Below are 16,208 nucleotides of genomic sequence, written 5' to 3' on the forward strand. Positions count from 1 at the left end.
TTGGCTCATCCAGGATTTAAACCGTGGATCTCTTGCACCCGAAGTGAGAATCATACCCCTAGACCAACGAGCCACATATTATGTCATGATGGGCTGGAAAATACCAGCCAATTAAAATCCAGAATATATTTCTGTTTGACAGTATAAAATTTTGTCATCAGCAGAGTGTTGGGCACTGTCTGTGTGTGTGTGTGTGTGTGTGTGTGTGTGTGTGTGTGTGTGTGTGTGTGTGTGTGTGTGTGTGTGTGTGTGTGTGAGCGTGTATTTATCACTTTGTGGGGACCAAATGTCCCCATAAGGATAGTAAAACCTGAAATGTTTGACCTTGTGGGGACATTTTGTCGGTCCCCATAAGGAAAACAGCTTATAAATCATACTAAATTATGTTTTTTGAAAATGTAAAAATGCAGAATGTTTTCTGTGAGGGTTAGGTTTAGGGGTTGGGATAGGTTTAGGGGATAGAATATAAAGTTTGTACAGTATAAAAACCATTATGTCTATGGAAAGTCCCCATAAAACATGGAAACACATATACTAACTGTATATGGTTGAAACGACAATAAAAACCACTTGACTTGATTTAGTTTCAGACATGAACATACTGCAGCATGAAAATAAGATTATGTTAAGTGAAAAATAAATTCACTTCATAAATTCAGGAGGGCAGTGCAGAACTGTCAGATGGTATATTCTGTTATAGAAGAGTATATTCTGATGGGATATATTTCAAGTAATTAAAAAAATATATTTCAGTGGTTTGGTAAGTGGCCTCATGGGAATCACTCTAAGTGTATGTCATTATTTCCTGGTATTTGTCAAGGTTAAAGCTGTGTAATTAAAGGGTGTAATTTTGTCTGTGTTCAAATATTTTCTCCTATCCCAACTTAATATGCAGAGACAACTATTATGATAGACAGATTATGACAGGACTGGATCGATGAATAGAAGACCCATCTCTTTTATCTAATGAAGACGGACAGCCTTTCAGCCTGACAGTGAAGCTTTGCTTTCATGATGTGGACTGTACCACTGGAATTATGGCAACACATGCCAGCCCAGCCGCACACACACACACACACACTTTTAACCTTGCTCCTAGGCAGATTTGAGAGGCATGTTGCCAAAAATGACATATGCAATAATTTCACTGTTGTGTGAAATAGCACAGTGTGTGTGTGTGTGTGTGTGTGTGTGTGTGTGTGTGTGTGTGTGTGTGTGTGTGTGTGTGTGTGTGTGTGAGCGTGTATTTATCACTTTGTGGGGACCAAATGTCCCCATAAGGATAGTAAAACCCGAAATTTTTGACCTTGTGGGGACATTTTGTCGGTCCCCATGAGGAAAACAGCTTATAAATCATACTAAATTATGTTTTTTGAAAATGTAAAAATGCAGAATGTTTTCTGTGAGGGTTAGGTTTAGGGGTACGGTTAGGTTTAGGGGATAGAATATAAAGTTTGTACAGTATAAAAACCATTATGTCTATGGAAAGTCCCCATAAAACATGGAAACACAACATGTGTGTGTGTGTGTGTGTGTGTGTGTGTGTGTGTGTGTGAGCGTGTATTTATCACTTTGTGGGTACCAAATGTCCCCAGAAGGATAGTAAAACCCGAAATTTTTGACCTTGTGGGGACATTTTGTCGGTCCCCATGAGGAAAACAGCTTATAAATCATACTAAATTATGTTTTTTGAAAATGTAAAAATGCAGAATGTTTTCTGTGAGGGTTAGGTTTAGGGGTAGGGTTAGGTTTAGGGGATAGAATATAAAGTTTGTACAGTATAAAAACCATTATGTCTATGGAAAGTCCCCATAAAACATGGAAACACAACATGTGTGTGTGTGTGTGTGTGTGTGTGTGTGTGTGTGTGTGCTGTGAAGGCCTAAATATTTATTAGATTTTTATTAATATATTTAGGTCATGGTTTATTTTTCAATTATTATTATTAGGTTTATATTTACAATGGTATTTATGATCATTTGAATTTATAAATAATTTAGGTTTTATTTTTTCGATTTCAATAAATTAATAAACTTTTTCAAAATCCAAATTCCCTGAGTGTGTGCCGATTCAATCACTGTTTATGCTAGCCATGATTTGTGTGTCAGCAGATGAAAATGAATAACAATGCTTAAATCAAATCGTGATGAGAGCCATAAAAGGAGCGTGTCAGTGTCATAGAAATATGCCTGACATTCAACAGGGATGCACTTAATGCACAAAAGTATGTAGGTCCATATATCTATTCTTCTAATTCATTGCATACAGACCATCTACACTACCAACTTCCTATGAACGTGCTGTCTTTGTTTATATTGCTGATGCTTGACAGGGAATGGACTATATAATAGGATGCATCCGGTGCCTCCGGTGAATCTCAAAATTAAATTGCACTTAATCCAGCCCATTAGCGTTATGCGCATGCAATTTCGCCAAACCCACTTGCGCCTAAACTTAGCGCATGCTTGCAAAACTTTCTAGGCATGCCGATTTTCTTTGCTTGTATGACTTATGGCTTAGCGTTAGCGCTCTTAAAGGTGCACTCAGTAATTTGTTCCTCATTAAAAAAGTTTAAATAAGGATATTTTGCAATATATAAAATCATGAACACTCACATTAAAATGAAGACTCCAGTCATATCAGTAACCTTATAAAAGCTGTTTAAATCTACATGGAGAGGGTCCGCACATGGGGGCTGCCATGTTAGAATCACATGACCAGCCAAATACTACTCACATAATCTCAGTAACCATCCTGTTATTTGACACTTTCACTCTATGATTAAAGTAATCATGGCTGTCTGTGAATAATACATTTCTACAATGGTATCTGAAACTGAAAACTATTAATTTAAAAATATGCTGCATCCAAGCCACTAGGTGTCAGTGTCCAAGTCCAAGATGGCACAAAGACAAAGGTTGCACCTTTAAAATAGGTTGCTATATCACAACATTTTGAGAAATAAATTCACAATTGCAATTTTTTATTTATCGTACTTATACGAGACACAAACTCGCAATTGCCATTTAATTTCTCGTAACTGCAACTTTATTTCTCACAACTGTTTTCTTGCCAATAAAGCCGTAAGTACGAGATATACGGTCGAAATTGTGACAGTATATCTTACTTATTAGCACTAACGACTTTATTTGTCCTAATTGTTACTTAATTTCTGGTAATTATAAGTTTATATCTAAAGTCGCCATTCCGAGTTTGCATCTCCTAATTGCAACTTTATATTTCACATTAGTGTCTTTATTTGTCGTAAATACAAATGTATCTCACATTTTTTGGTTTATATCTCGTAATTGTGACTTTATATCTTGTGATTTTGAATTTATATATTGCAATTGCAATTTTATTTCTCACAATTGCAAGATAAAAATGAGCAGTTATGAGAAAAAGTCACAATTGTGAGATAAAAAGTCATAATAATTGTTTTAATGCTATATCCCGATGCATATCCAGCTTCCATTGTCACTCACTTGAGCTCAGATGATTATTAAATCTCACATGAGATTTATTAGATACATTTTTACCAAAAGATCCTAAATGTAGAAACATATGCCTTTTTTTCTCCTGCAAGCCAAAAAGGACATTTGTGCCAAAGGGGCCAAAGATTGTCACCTCATTTATATTTTCCTTTTACTGTATGAAAAAATAAGATGTAATAAAAGGTATATTGTGGTTGAGGTTGTCAATCACTACCATTCTGCCTAAAATCTCCCTTTGTGTTCCACGGAAGAAAGTAAGTCACAAGTAAGTAGGTTTGGTCTAACACTTGGTGAGTAAATGATAACCAAATTTAAATTTTTGCATGAACAAACCCTTTAAAAGTGCATTTTCAAAAGCAGCATATGGGCATGGCCCTTGACAGTCCTCCATCTTCATCCATTCTCCTTCAAACCCCCTTCCAAACCCATCCCTCTCTCCTTTTCCACCTCCATTCCTCCATCCCCAGCTCCCCATTCCCATCTCTCTGTTCCTAATATGCTCCTCGCTAAAGCAGACGGTTTCATAATTAATTTTCTTTCTGCGGTTTGGCCTCGATTCTCTCCATCGCCCCTCCACCCATTCCCAATTCTGTCTCTTTCGCTTGTCGTCTCCACACAGGTCTATTTTTAAAATGCTTTTGGGAGGGTCCAGACAAACTCGATACCTAATACTCAGACTGAGCCTCCCAGGAGATGTTATCTACGTTGCCTTCTCTTTCTCTCACTCGTTTTTCATGCCACGCTGTCTCTCGCTCCCTCGTCACTACCCAGTTCATAATTTACTCTTTCTCGTATCTCTCCATCCATTTGTCTTGCTCACCTTAAAGGGATAGTTCAACCGAAATTGAAAATTCTACCATCATTTACTCGCCTTCACGTCATTGTGTTTTCATATAACACAAAAGAAGATTTTTTGAAGAATCCTTATATAGTCACTCTGTCAAGCTCCAAAAGTAAATACCATAAAAGTAAATAAAAAGTAGTCCATATGACTTGTGCAACATATTTGAAGTTTTATGAAGCCATATTATAGCTTAGAGCCTAGCTTAGCTGGGATATGTGAAAAAAATTATTTCACTGTATATATGCAGAAATGTATGTATAAAGTGTGACAATTGATCAATTATTATTATATATATTATATATTAGAGTGAGAAACAAACTAATTTAAGAAAAACCTCTGCTGAAGCTCTGACTACAAAAGTCATATGGACTACAAAAATGGTGTACTGAAGACAAACGTCATTGGTTCTCATGTGTCATTGATATCGATTTTTGATTTAGAGCGGAGGAAAGATTTTCAGTGAATGAGGACTTATATTTTGGTCGGTTTCTCACACAATATTACTTCAGAAGTCTTGGAATATAATACATGAATCATAAGTACTATTTTTAAAAATTATACAGTATGTACTATGGTGTAAAATAGCGGTAAGGATATTTGTGTTTGAAAATTAACTTTTTCTATTCTAAGGTATAAAGAAGTTCGGGTACAGAACGACATGAGTGTGAGTAAATAATTACAAATTTCCATTTTTGGGTGAACTATTCCTTTAAATTTCAGTATGTTCCTCACAAGTTGTATGGAAAAAATTTATGCAGCTTTTATGGTGTTTTTTGCTTTGATTTTGCTTTCACTAAGAACTGTATCATGTACAACAACATGAAGGTGAGTAAATAATGAGTCTCTAATGCAACACATCTTTTCTCATGAGTCATTATCACTCACTGTATTTTGCATGCACTGTCGTCAGCAGCAGCCATAAACACACATGCATAACTACAAACGCTTCTGAGCATGACAAATACACCCATTACTGCTGCACATATTACACGCTGCATTCTTGATGTCACTTGAATAAATATTTGTCTGCATTATGTCTCTATGCTATTTGTGTGGAACTGGTATTCATCGTTTGCAAAAATTTTTAAACAGATGCTGATTCATGCATGTGCATACAGAGTTCATCTTTGCTGAAAGAAGTTGAAAGATATGTAGAGTTCGTTCTGAGCTCTAGCATTTTGTTTTTGTCAAAAAACTTAAAGACAATTTTTCAAAAATAGATTCAGTCTAGGAAGCCTAAAATGAATGAGGGATTACAGGCAAACAATTTCAAGATAAGGATTTTGTGATTGTCATTTTCTTGAATCCTTGAAGCAGCCACACTCTACAGCCTCAATTCATTAGACTTTATAAGAGCCATTTTGATCCATGCACCATGAGCAGTTCTGCTTTTAGATTTATAATTAGTGCATTAGTTTGCAGCTTTCTAGGGCATTTTGAAAGGTCTATTATATAAATGTCAGTGATGTGACCTTTCAAACTTTTTTCTCCCCAAATAAGATGACTTTACAGAGAAAAGTTTATTTTCTGCGGGTCAGATATGCAATGCATTAACATATTCTAATTAGACATGCATGCATTTAATAACATCCTAGCAACTGCGTAGCAACATGACAAAAAGCATTAAGAAAGTCTAAGCAACCACATAGCAACACCCCAGCATTGGGCCACAAGTTTAGCATGGGCAAGCACCACTCACGTTTTCTTCAGAAAATGTAAATATGTTGTTTTTGTAAATGTAAAAAAGTGGATCAGTCATCAAATGTAGATTGTGTTTAATATTGCAGGAGAAAAAAGAGAAACAAATACAGTAACAACTAGTCCTTCAACATCTGTCTACTGTAACAACTGCTTACAGATGTTGTTTCCTCCATTTAAAACTATTTCTTGATCTTAGTAAAAAACTATTGTGCTTTAGGTTTAAAATACAAAAAGTGAGGTTCCTTTGCTTACTTTTTAATTCTAAATAACTGGGATGCACTTTATTTTGTTATAAATTTAATTGCAAAAACAGGAACAGAAGCGTTTCACTAAATATTGTGTTTTAAAAAAACTGCAAATGTCACGAAGGAATCGCATTGTGAATACATTTTTTCATCAGTCCAGATGAATCGATTCACTATAATGATTCTTTTGCAGCACTATATGAGTGCCAGGATTGTTTAGTATGAACCGATTCACTAGAATGAATCAGACTGTGCAGCACTACATAGGATAGAAAGGACTGTTTAGGATGAACTGATTCACTAGAATGAATCAGACTGTGCAGCACTACATAGGATAGAAAGGACTGTTTAGGATGAACTGATTCACTAGAATGAATCGGACTTTGCACTGCTAAATATGAGAGAAAGGATAGTTTAGGACGAATTGATTCACTATAATGAATTGGACTGTGCGGCACTACACAGGAGATAAAGGACTGTGTTCACAAATGTTACCCAACCAAAATCTTTCTTAGGAGATATAAATCAGACATTGAAGTGAATTGCTGTTTCTGTCACGCTCCTGAGGAAGATGTCATTCACTTGTTTTGGCAATGTACACATACAGAGACATTTTGGTCAGATTTGTTAATGTTTATCCAATCTTATTTTGTAAGTGACTTTTCTTTCTGCTTTAAAAATTTTTTCTGTGGTTTGTTTGACTACTCAAAAGAGAAAACAGGACAATATTACATAATTAATTTGTGTTTCCATCTAGCTAAATTTCACATACATAAGCAACAATTGACTGGCTCTAAACCTCTCTTTTCTCTATTTAAAAATGATCTAGACAATTACATGGAAACTATCCAAAGCTCTGTTAATCCCAAAGCATTGAAAACTGTATCTCTATATTCATCCTTTTTGTCCTCTTAAAATGCATTGCATTGTTCCTGATTTTTGTTTTTTTTCCTTACCCTGGCAAATTAGTTGTATTCGTGTATCTTTGTATTTTTTGTTTTGTTTTTTCCATGTTTATCTGTATTGCTTTTATGCTTTGCGATATTTAATAAAAATAAAAAAAAAGATAAATGACTGTTCAGCACGAACCGATTCACCAGAATGATTCAGACTTTGCAGCACAATATGAGTTTCAGAACCGTTTAGAACTAACCAATTCACTAGAATGAATCGGCCTTTGCAGCACTACATAGGAGAGAAAGGACAGTTTAGGATGAACTGATTCACTAGAATTAATCGGACATTGCAGCGCTACATAGGACAGAAAGGACCATTTAGAACAAACCGATTCTCCATAATGAATAGGACTTTGCAGCACTACATATGAGAGAAATATGTGACTTTCGAATCTAGATAGTGTATAAGAGGGAGGGCAGATTCTGACTAGCCAAACCACTGTATGCTTTCATGAGCAACTGAAGACAGTCATACGGATTTGAAACAACATGAAGGTAAGTCGAATCAGACCGCCACACAAGCAATTTCACGTAGGCCTCATAGTTTAAGGTAGTCTAAAATCGAAGTTACAAACAATATCTGAGAGAAGCTGATAAAAGATACTAAAGACACCCCCATGTAAAATATATCCTGTCCGAAAATGCCACTGACTGAATCAAAACCGTCATAACTCTGTAACTTTCCATCACGTTGTTCATCAGCGCCTTTAGCTACAGTGAGTGTTTATGTAAAAGATGTGTTTTACTCAGTTAGGTATTTATGATATGTATAAGATGCAATGTAATATGGTGAAATATCCTCAGTGGTGGCAGCCAAAACTTAAAGGGGTCATGACATGGTTTTTTTTATTGTGTTATTATGTTCCCTTAGGTGCAATTATAGTATTAATATATTTTTTTTTAAGAAAAACTTTTAAAATCTAGTGATTTATGACCTTTTCCCACCCTGTTTCTCATCCTCTGATTCAAACAGTCTGTTTTGGGGGCGTTTTCCATTTAAGACTTCAGTGTTAACGCCCACTGTTATGATTGGCTAACGTCAGTGCCTATGTATCAATTATTGACGCCTCCAGCCAGAACAATATGCAAGTAAACTAAGTAAAAACACTGTGATTATTCATAATGAATGAAATTGCGCTTTAAAAAGTAGTTTAAAGTTTAAAATAGATTACTTACAGTTTGCGTCGTCGTTGTTCCCAGAATAGTCGGCACGGACTTATCTTTGAGCAACAGTTTTCTGGCAAAGCCAGCATCATATTGAGATTTGTTCTCAAAACAGTCATCCTTAAAATGTACAGAACAAACGCTTAAGTTAACACTGCCGTGACTGGGACGTCCGCAAAAAATAAACTGCATCCATTTTTCCCTGACGTCTGGATCTTTCGGCAGCTTATTCAGAGGTTTTGTTTGACCACAGCCAGGAACAGCACATCTGTGTGGCATCGTAATTTTCCTGTGCACAAGTAGTCTCTGTCAGAGCTCGCTGTCCATCGACTGAACACTTGTGAGGCGCACGCCGATACTGAAATGAGCGTAGTTGTCTTGCGCTTAAAGCGTAGTTATCTTGTGCTGGAGGCGGTCATATGCAAACGCTGGTACGTCACTTCTAACCGTCACGTCACTTCTAACCATGAATCCAGAACGAGCTGTATTTTGAGCTTGATTAAATAAATGATTCGTTTAGAATGGGGAGGACGTCTTAAAATATTAAACTTGCAGGACGTTTTAATGATACAAAGACCTCTTATATACCAAAAGATCAAGGCAAATTTGGTTTCTCATGTCATGACCCCTTTAAATCCCCATGCTCCATAAACTACGTAGTAGTCCATCTGAATTGGGCTGGATATTACTCCCATGATAGAGTTGCACAGGAAGAGCATCCAACTGAATTACTCAAGGTTTGTGAAGATTTTTTCACTGTCTGTGAATTTCTAATGAAGCTCTGGGTATTGGACAAAGGGTTTGAGGGGAAATTTATGCAGAATAGATAAACAGTCGCACACAACATATTGCTATAATTATGTAACGGAGCATATTCTTTTGAAAGGAAGCAAATATTGAACGGCGAATGCTTTTGAAAAGTTTTTGTGGTTGTAAATGAATGGTTCATATTTTGATTGTTCTGCATGAAAAATATTTTATTTGACATTTCTAGCCATATGTTCCACAAAATGACACATGTTTATCCAACCTCAGCCACAATTTCAAATCATTCATATCTATGCACAAACCAGTAAATATCTTCTATATTTATCCATACTTGTGCAAAGTCTTTTGGCACATGGAAACATATGTTAAAATAGTCTTCTTACAAGGAGTTGAAGAAAAACAGCTTTTGCACCTTTCAAAACCTGCAGCTAAAGTTAGCTTTGATGTGACACACCAGATATTATCCAGCCCATACAAGATTTGACATAAGTTTACAAAAATTCGATATAGATGTTTTGAACTTTGTATATCCTTCAGGAGCAACCGGCCAACAGAGGAAAAGGTTATTGCAGAGCTTACAAGATTTATTGTTGGTTATGTAACTTAGGGGAATACCTAAAACACTTTATTTATTGCTACATGTTCCAAAAAATATTACCATAATCACCTGACAGTGAAGGTACTTTTAATGCTTTCCTTGTGCTGTTGGATGCAATAACACTTAAAAATGTTTCCCAAAACAATGCAGTGGGATTCATGTATAATACTAACTTGCCCTCTGAGCCATAGCTGTTCATGCTGTCCTCCATGGACTCATGGCTTGCCTGCCGAACTGTGCGACTAGGCATCTCTACAGCCAGTCCTGTCTCTGTACTTCTCTGAATACCTTTTAACCTGCGGCCCTCTGGGTCTAAAAGAAAGAAAAGAGAGAAAGAAAGAGGTTTAGTATAGCTCATTAAACCAAGACTAATCAACTACACTTTTACACATGTGAGTGGCGCTTGCCCGTGCAAACTCACCACCATGATGCATTGCTATGGTGAAATAAGAGGGGATTAGCAACGTCAGTCAAAAAGGCAAGTCATTTCAGAAGTAGAGGAAGTTATCATATTTAGCTTATTTTTGTTATTCTTTTGGACTACCACGTACTGCTGAATTGTGCGCAGGAATGTGTATTAAGGTAGCTAATAGGGTCAATTTAGCTTATTAGCTAAAATCCCATATATTTTATGGGATCTCATATACTGTAAAAAAAAAAAAAAAGAAAATTATATTTAGTTGTATTCACAAACCTTACCAAGGATGGTTTTAAAATAAAGTAACTTCAAAAACGATGCTTTTATTTTGGGGGAATGTTTTTTAATTAACAATATGCATTAATGAAAAAAAAAAAGATTTAAATCTGAAGTATGTAACTTTGTCTTTGTAAATAAATATTTTCTTCTATCCCAGCTTAATATGCAGAGACAACTGTAAGTAAGCCATTCAGAGGTAAATTTTGTGTGTCTCTGTGGTGCTATGTAAATTCCTCTTTTTGTTTTGAGCGACCCACTTAGACCCGCCCCAACAATGTTACTCAACCAATGGTGTGTGTTGGGGGTTGGTCTATCTATTTGTTTGACCAACGGCAAGTGGGGGGCATATTCAGAAAGCTGATTGGAAATGTTTTTTTAATTTTGCAATTCCATTCGATGACATTAGTGTCGTAGGAATACATTAGATTTAAAAGTAAACAAAATTGTACTCAACCGGAACGTAAAAACATAGAAACCAATGCTTAAAGCATTAGATTAATGCACATAGTGTATATAAACTCTACAAAAAGGCCATCACATCTTTATAATTTCACATGTTATTCAGAAAAACAAGTGGTAAAAGTTGGCTTTCATAAAATTTGCTCTGCCTCTGTTAAGACATTTAACGCACATACACACATACTGGTCTAATAAGCTTCAGAGTTTCTCGTACCGCTTCACAGTTTTTCCACCATAAAAGCAGAATCTCGTCCGTTGGTTTGCATGACCCCAATAAGAACTGAATATCAATATAGTATTCATTAAGAATCAATATATTACAAGTATTGCTAGTGCTGAACAAGGCTTTGCTTTTAAAAACACCTTGACGAAACACATCCACAGCGCCCCCAGTGGACTCAATTGTAACAGCAAGAATTGATGAGAGATTCAGAGGAAAGTACAATAAAGCAATTGTGCAAAGAAAATTAATTTGTGTTATTCAAGTGGTGTGTTTAACTCTTTCCCCGCCAAACACGGAATTTTCCGGGTATCCGTGTTTTAGGTGGTATATGGTAAGGAAGACCCGCACGCATGTTTTGAAAGAGTACGCAACTCTTTGATCAAAGAAACAGACTGCGATCGTCTCAAACGTGAAGTGGAACACCATACTAATACTAAAGCACTTGTTTGATAAAAATGCCTTTTTCTCAGCTTTTTGTCCGAAATGTTGTTTTTGACAAAACCTACCTCTGTTCAAGTGGCAATAAAAAAAGAACAAATGAAGATAAAATAAAATTGTTTTTTTGCCTAAAAGCAGAGGCTCAGATCTGTATTTTGATATATAGCATCTTCATATATTCATGGAAGAAAATATTCTGTGGGCCATTAAAATTTAGCGAAAATCGTCAAAAACCCTGGCGGTGGCTGGCAACTTTTTTTAAAAACGCTGGCGGGGAAAGAGTTAATAGTCGACTAGCTGGTGCAGAAGGAATACTTGATTGGTTGATTAATCGTGCACATCCTTACATTACCCATGATCCTAAAGGCAAATGATCCACCAATCAGAGACTCACGGAGAACAAAGCACACCAACCGATCCCTGTAGTGACCGCCCACTAGCATGACACGCTGCAAATGATGTAACTAAGTCAGCCTCCCTACACTCACAAACTACTTATATATATTATATATATATGTGTAAATATTGGAATATTTTGCAATAAAAGTCAAATGTTGTTTCTCTACTTTTAATTAACAAATTTCAAGAAGTATTTTTATATTTTTCCATAATTTTCATTTGCAATGCTTAATAGGATTCTGGCTCATGCATTCATAAAAGAGGTTAAGTTCTTAGACTTGCACTTTTTGTCTTTTTATCCAATATTTATTTTTCAAATCCGATTTTCATATTTGCTTTTTTGCTTTATATCAAAGTTATGTTGTGATTCACCTTTAGTTTGGTTTATGTCTTAGAACACTTTTATGAAGGATTTTATTAAATACCTATGGAAGAAGTGAATGGGGAAAATACTTACTGTACTAACATGTCTGAAAAAGTGGGCAGACACAGTCACACTCTTATGATATCATGTTGAAAGGTTACTGGACTTCGATTCCTTCAAATTCATCATTGAAAATAGGAAGGTAGCCACAGAAATGCATTGTATCTGCATAAAAGCAGAGCACTCGGTGCAGAAATGGGAATACAGCCATTTTCGCAGCTTTTTCCTGGGCTCAAAGCACATGACCTAGTTAGGCCTGTCCTAAAAATATAGCTTCTTTTGTCCCAGCATTTCTGGTACGGTCGGCACATGCTAACTAGCATCTCACATAACCTTTCAAAATAGAACACTGCTAGAAATGCCAGGGTTGCTATGGGAGACAAGACCACTGTGTAAACAGATACCTCTCTCTCTAATTTGTATAATATGCTTGCAAGAGTGATAGCTTTCATCTTTTCACAAAGATGCCCTGTTAAACTAGATCAAGCATAATCTCAGCAGGTGTGCGGATAATAACAAGATATTTACATTTTCTGAAGAAAATGTGAGTGGTGCCGTGCAAAACTTGCCACCTAAATGCTAGGAAAATGATTTTCTGGGTGGTTGCCAGCTTGTTTCAGTTGCTAAGATGTATTAAGTGGTTATTAGCATGTTGCAGCATGGTTGCTAGAGGGTTTTGGGTGGTTACTAGGAAGTTGCTTACTGGCCCAAGTCAAAAGTCTCTGATATTCTAGTGTTTAAATATGGTTTGGGTCCCTTCAAATAAACAAGATCACTCAGGAAATAAATGTAGCTACTGAATGTTCCAGTACCCTGATATCAACCCCATTCTGTCGAGCTACTTGCATGCAACATTTTTGCAGTTATGATGCATCATGAAATCTGAAATGTGGTCACACTCGTTTCAGTATGATTTGATTTGATTATTTTAGATTGATTCACAACATAATAATTTGATGCAAACTAGGCATGCACAGATATGAACAAAAACTATCGGCCGATACCGATGCTGATACCGATATTTTGCTACTTACCTTATTTTGTAATCCGATTACTCATTTGCTCAGGATTTGTGTTTTAAAATCTACAAATGTACAAAGATCTACAAAAGTATATTCTCTGTTCTAACAATAAATAATTTACATTGAACATGGATTGGATCTGTTTAACACATGACAGGTCAACATTTTGACAAGAGAGCCACAATGAAAGATGACATTTTCTTTTTTTCAGTTCAAAACAATAAAACTCCCATTTTACATGTTTGTACTGTATAAAATATATCATCACAAATTCATATCATGCATATGTTGGGCAATTTCACATAAATGTCAACCACATCATGGAAAAATAAAAAGTTACCAAAGGAACAAAACACCCTTTTAAAGGTTTGTTATGGTGTAACGGATAATGAAAAATGCCGTGTAGACCGCTAGAGGGTGCCACTTGCTTACACAATGCTGAATAAAGCGCTGATTGCAGTCTGTTTTTAAACACAGCCTTTCAAGCTTTCATAATTCATAAAAGTCTGTATTGCGATTTCATTCTTAACTCAATCTGTCGGGCTAATTTAAAGTTTGCTGCCAGTTTGAATAGATGGTTTGTTCTCATCATGTATAGGCAAGTGCTCCTTTCAAAACATTCACGTCTGTAACGACGGTTTTTCCACAATGTGAAAATGATAATGATTATAAATTAAATATTACATGGTTTTAGGAGTGTCAACCCTTCTACATTCTGTTGCTATCATTATTTCTGGATTGTAGTTTTTACAAAGAGTTTTAATTAATTATACAGTAAATTAATTAAAAACTATAGATTTTTCATATATGCGTTTTCATGCTTAAAATTAATTTGCTGATGGGTTATATTTGGTAAATAATTGGCCTATAAATATCGGCGGCCAATACATTCGGTGCATCCCTAATGCAAACAGAGTATGTAAGCCGTGGAATAAACTTTGTAGATTTGCATATCATGAACATAATATAACATAATTGGAAAAGAAAGCAAGGTCAATTTACTTACTTGGTCAAATGGACGCAAGCAGTTATGAATAACACAGAAAGCCGAACACGGCAGTATCCACCCATCCATTCAATTACCCACTCATCATATGTAGGGTCGCTGTTAATTTATTTTAATTTTTTTCCCTTCAATCTTGCTTGTGTTTGAATCACATTGTTATTAAAAGGGTCATGTCATGAGGAATCAAATTTTCCTTGATATTAATATCAAGGAAAGATCAGGTTAGAAGTTTGAATCAGATTCACTTTCTCAGCGAATCAGCTGTCAGTAAGCTCACAACTGGGAGCGCAGACTTTTCAGAATAAGAGTCCCATGTGTATTTTGGGCTTCTTTATAATTAAAATTCCCATATTGTGTACCACTTTTTTTTCTTCTGGTAATTATTGATTGGGATTGGAGTAGCAGAATAAACTGCATCTGGGATTTCATTCAATTTCCACTCTTGTTGTCTCTGTGTCTGGGCCATCCGGTAACATTAAAGAAAGACTAAGGGAATATCTTTAAACAATTTAAATTATAAGTACTGTGTGTGTATATATATATATATATATATATATATATATATACACACACACAGTACTTATAATTTAAATTGTTTAAAGATATTCCCTTAGTCTTTCTTATACTAATATACTTATATACTTATATACTGTGTATATATATATACACAGTATATATAAAATCAAGCTTTTGCCACGAGGTGTAAACATTCATTGATGCTCAAGAAGACAACACACTGCTGTTTATTAAACCTTTAAATAATGGGTCTTCAGATTTCTATCTTGTTTCTGTGCAGCAATCTAAATCAAGCAATTCTGTGATTTGGCGAAAACTAAAAACTGCTACTAAAAACAGCCATTTGGCTCCTTAATGTTTCAGTTTAGGAGCCGATGTCAAGTTTCAACTCTGAAGAGAAGATGAGGTTTCATCAGCTGCTGCCACTTGTTGCTTTGTTGCTTAAACTGCTCAACAAAATTGTATTTCGCCCATCAGCGCTATTTTTAATTCTTGGTGTATGTAAACACACACTAGATGGACATCTTTGACTGTTTTGATTTGTTTCTGGCGATGTCCACATCAATGGAGGATGTTACTGGAAACTGGATGTGTGCATCTTGTGAAGTAGCCATAAAACAAGTCAAGATTTGCCAAGGAATTGTCACTGAACGATATGGGGCAGTTAAAAACACTATTGGACCCAATCAAAAAACTTAAGTAAACAGTTCCATTAATTAATATTTCAAATGTCATGGTTGTTTAATTGTTTATGGTGCTGACATACTGTCTAAACTGGGCGCATCCTTTGATGTGACACAACGCAACTGCTTGAGGCTGTCTAAACCAGCCGTGTCGACACAAACATTAAAATGGAATGGTACACCTGTTTACAGTTGCCGTGATGTGCCTCAACAGACGCTTCCATGGTAGACAGCATCATTGGTTATAATGGGTTCTTCTACTGATTTTAACGTGATGCACTTCTCGCATCCGGTGCAGACTGGGTGTGAGTGTTAACAGTTGTGTTTGAGATGCATAGTTTAATATATTCGCATGCAATGTGTTGGATGTGTGTCACGTGTAAACCCTGACATTTAGTTTTATAATGTTGTCGAGCTGATTCATTCTCTTCTGACTGAGTTTCAAATAAGGCTGTATTTGAGGGACTGCACGATGTTAGCCAATCAGAACAGTGGGTGTTTTTGTTTAAGTTTTAAGGAACAGCTTATGCCAAAACTGAGTGTTTCAGACAGAGGGCCAGAGACAGGGTGC

At 35.9% G+C, this 16,208-nt stretch overlaps 1 protein-coding gene across 1 annotated transcript in view; it reads right to left on the reverse strand.

Moving 5' to 3' along the window:
* Window positions 1-16,208, reverse strand: part of LOC127646544 (regulating synaptic membrane exocytosis protein 4-like) — a 56,172-nt gene that overhangs the window by 4,126 nt on the left and 35,838 nt on the right. The window contains exon 2 of the mRNA XM_052130298.1: window positions 9,944-10,082. Within this exon, the coding sequence (XP_051986258.1) occupies window positions 9,944-10,082 (139 nt within the window). The remainder of the gene's footprint in view (window positions 1-9,943; window positions 10,083-16,208) is intronic.

The sequence above is a fragment of the Xyrauchen texanus genome, chromosome 7 (assembly GCF_025860055.1).
Source record: "Xyrauchen texanus isolate HMW12.3.18 chromosome 7, RBS_HiC_50CHRs, whole genome shotgun sequence".
NCBI lineage: Eukaryota > Metazoa > Chordata > Actinopteri > Cypriniformes > Catostomidae > Xyrauchen > Xyrauchen texanus.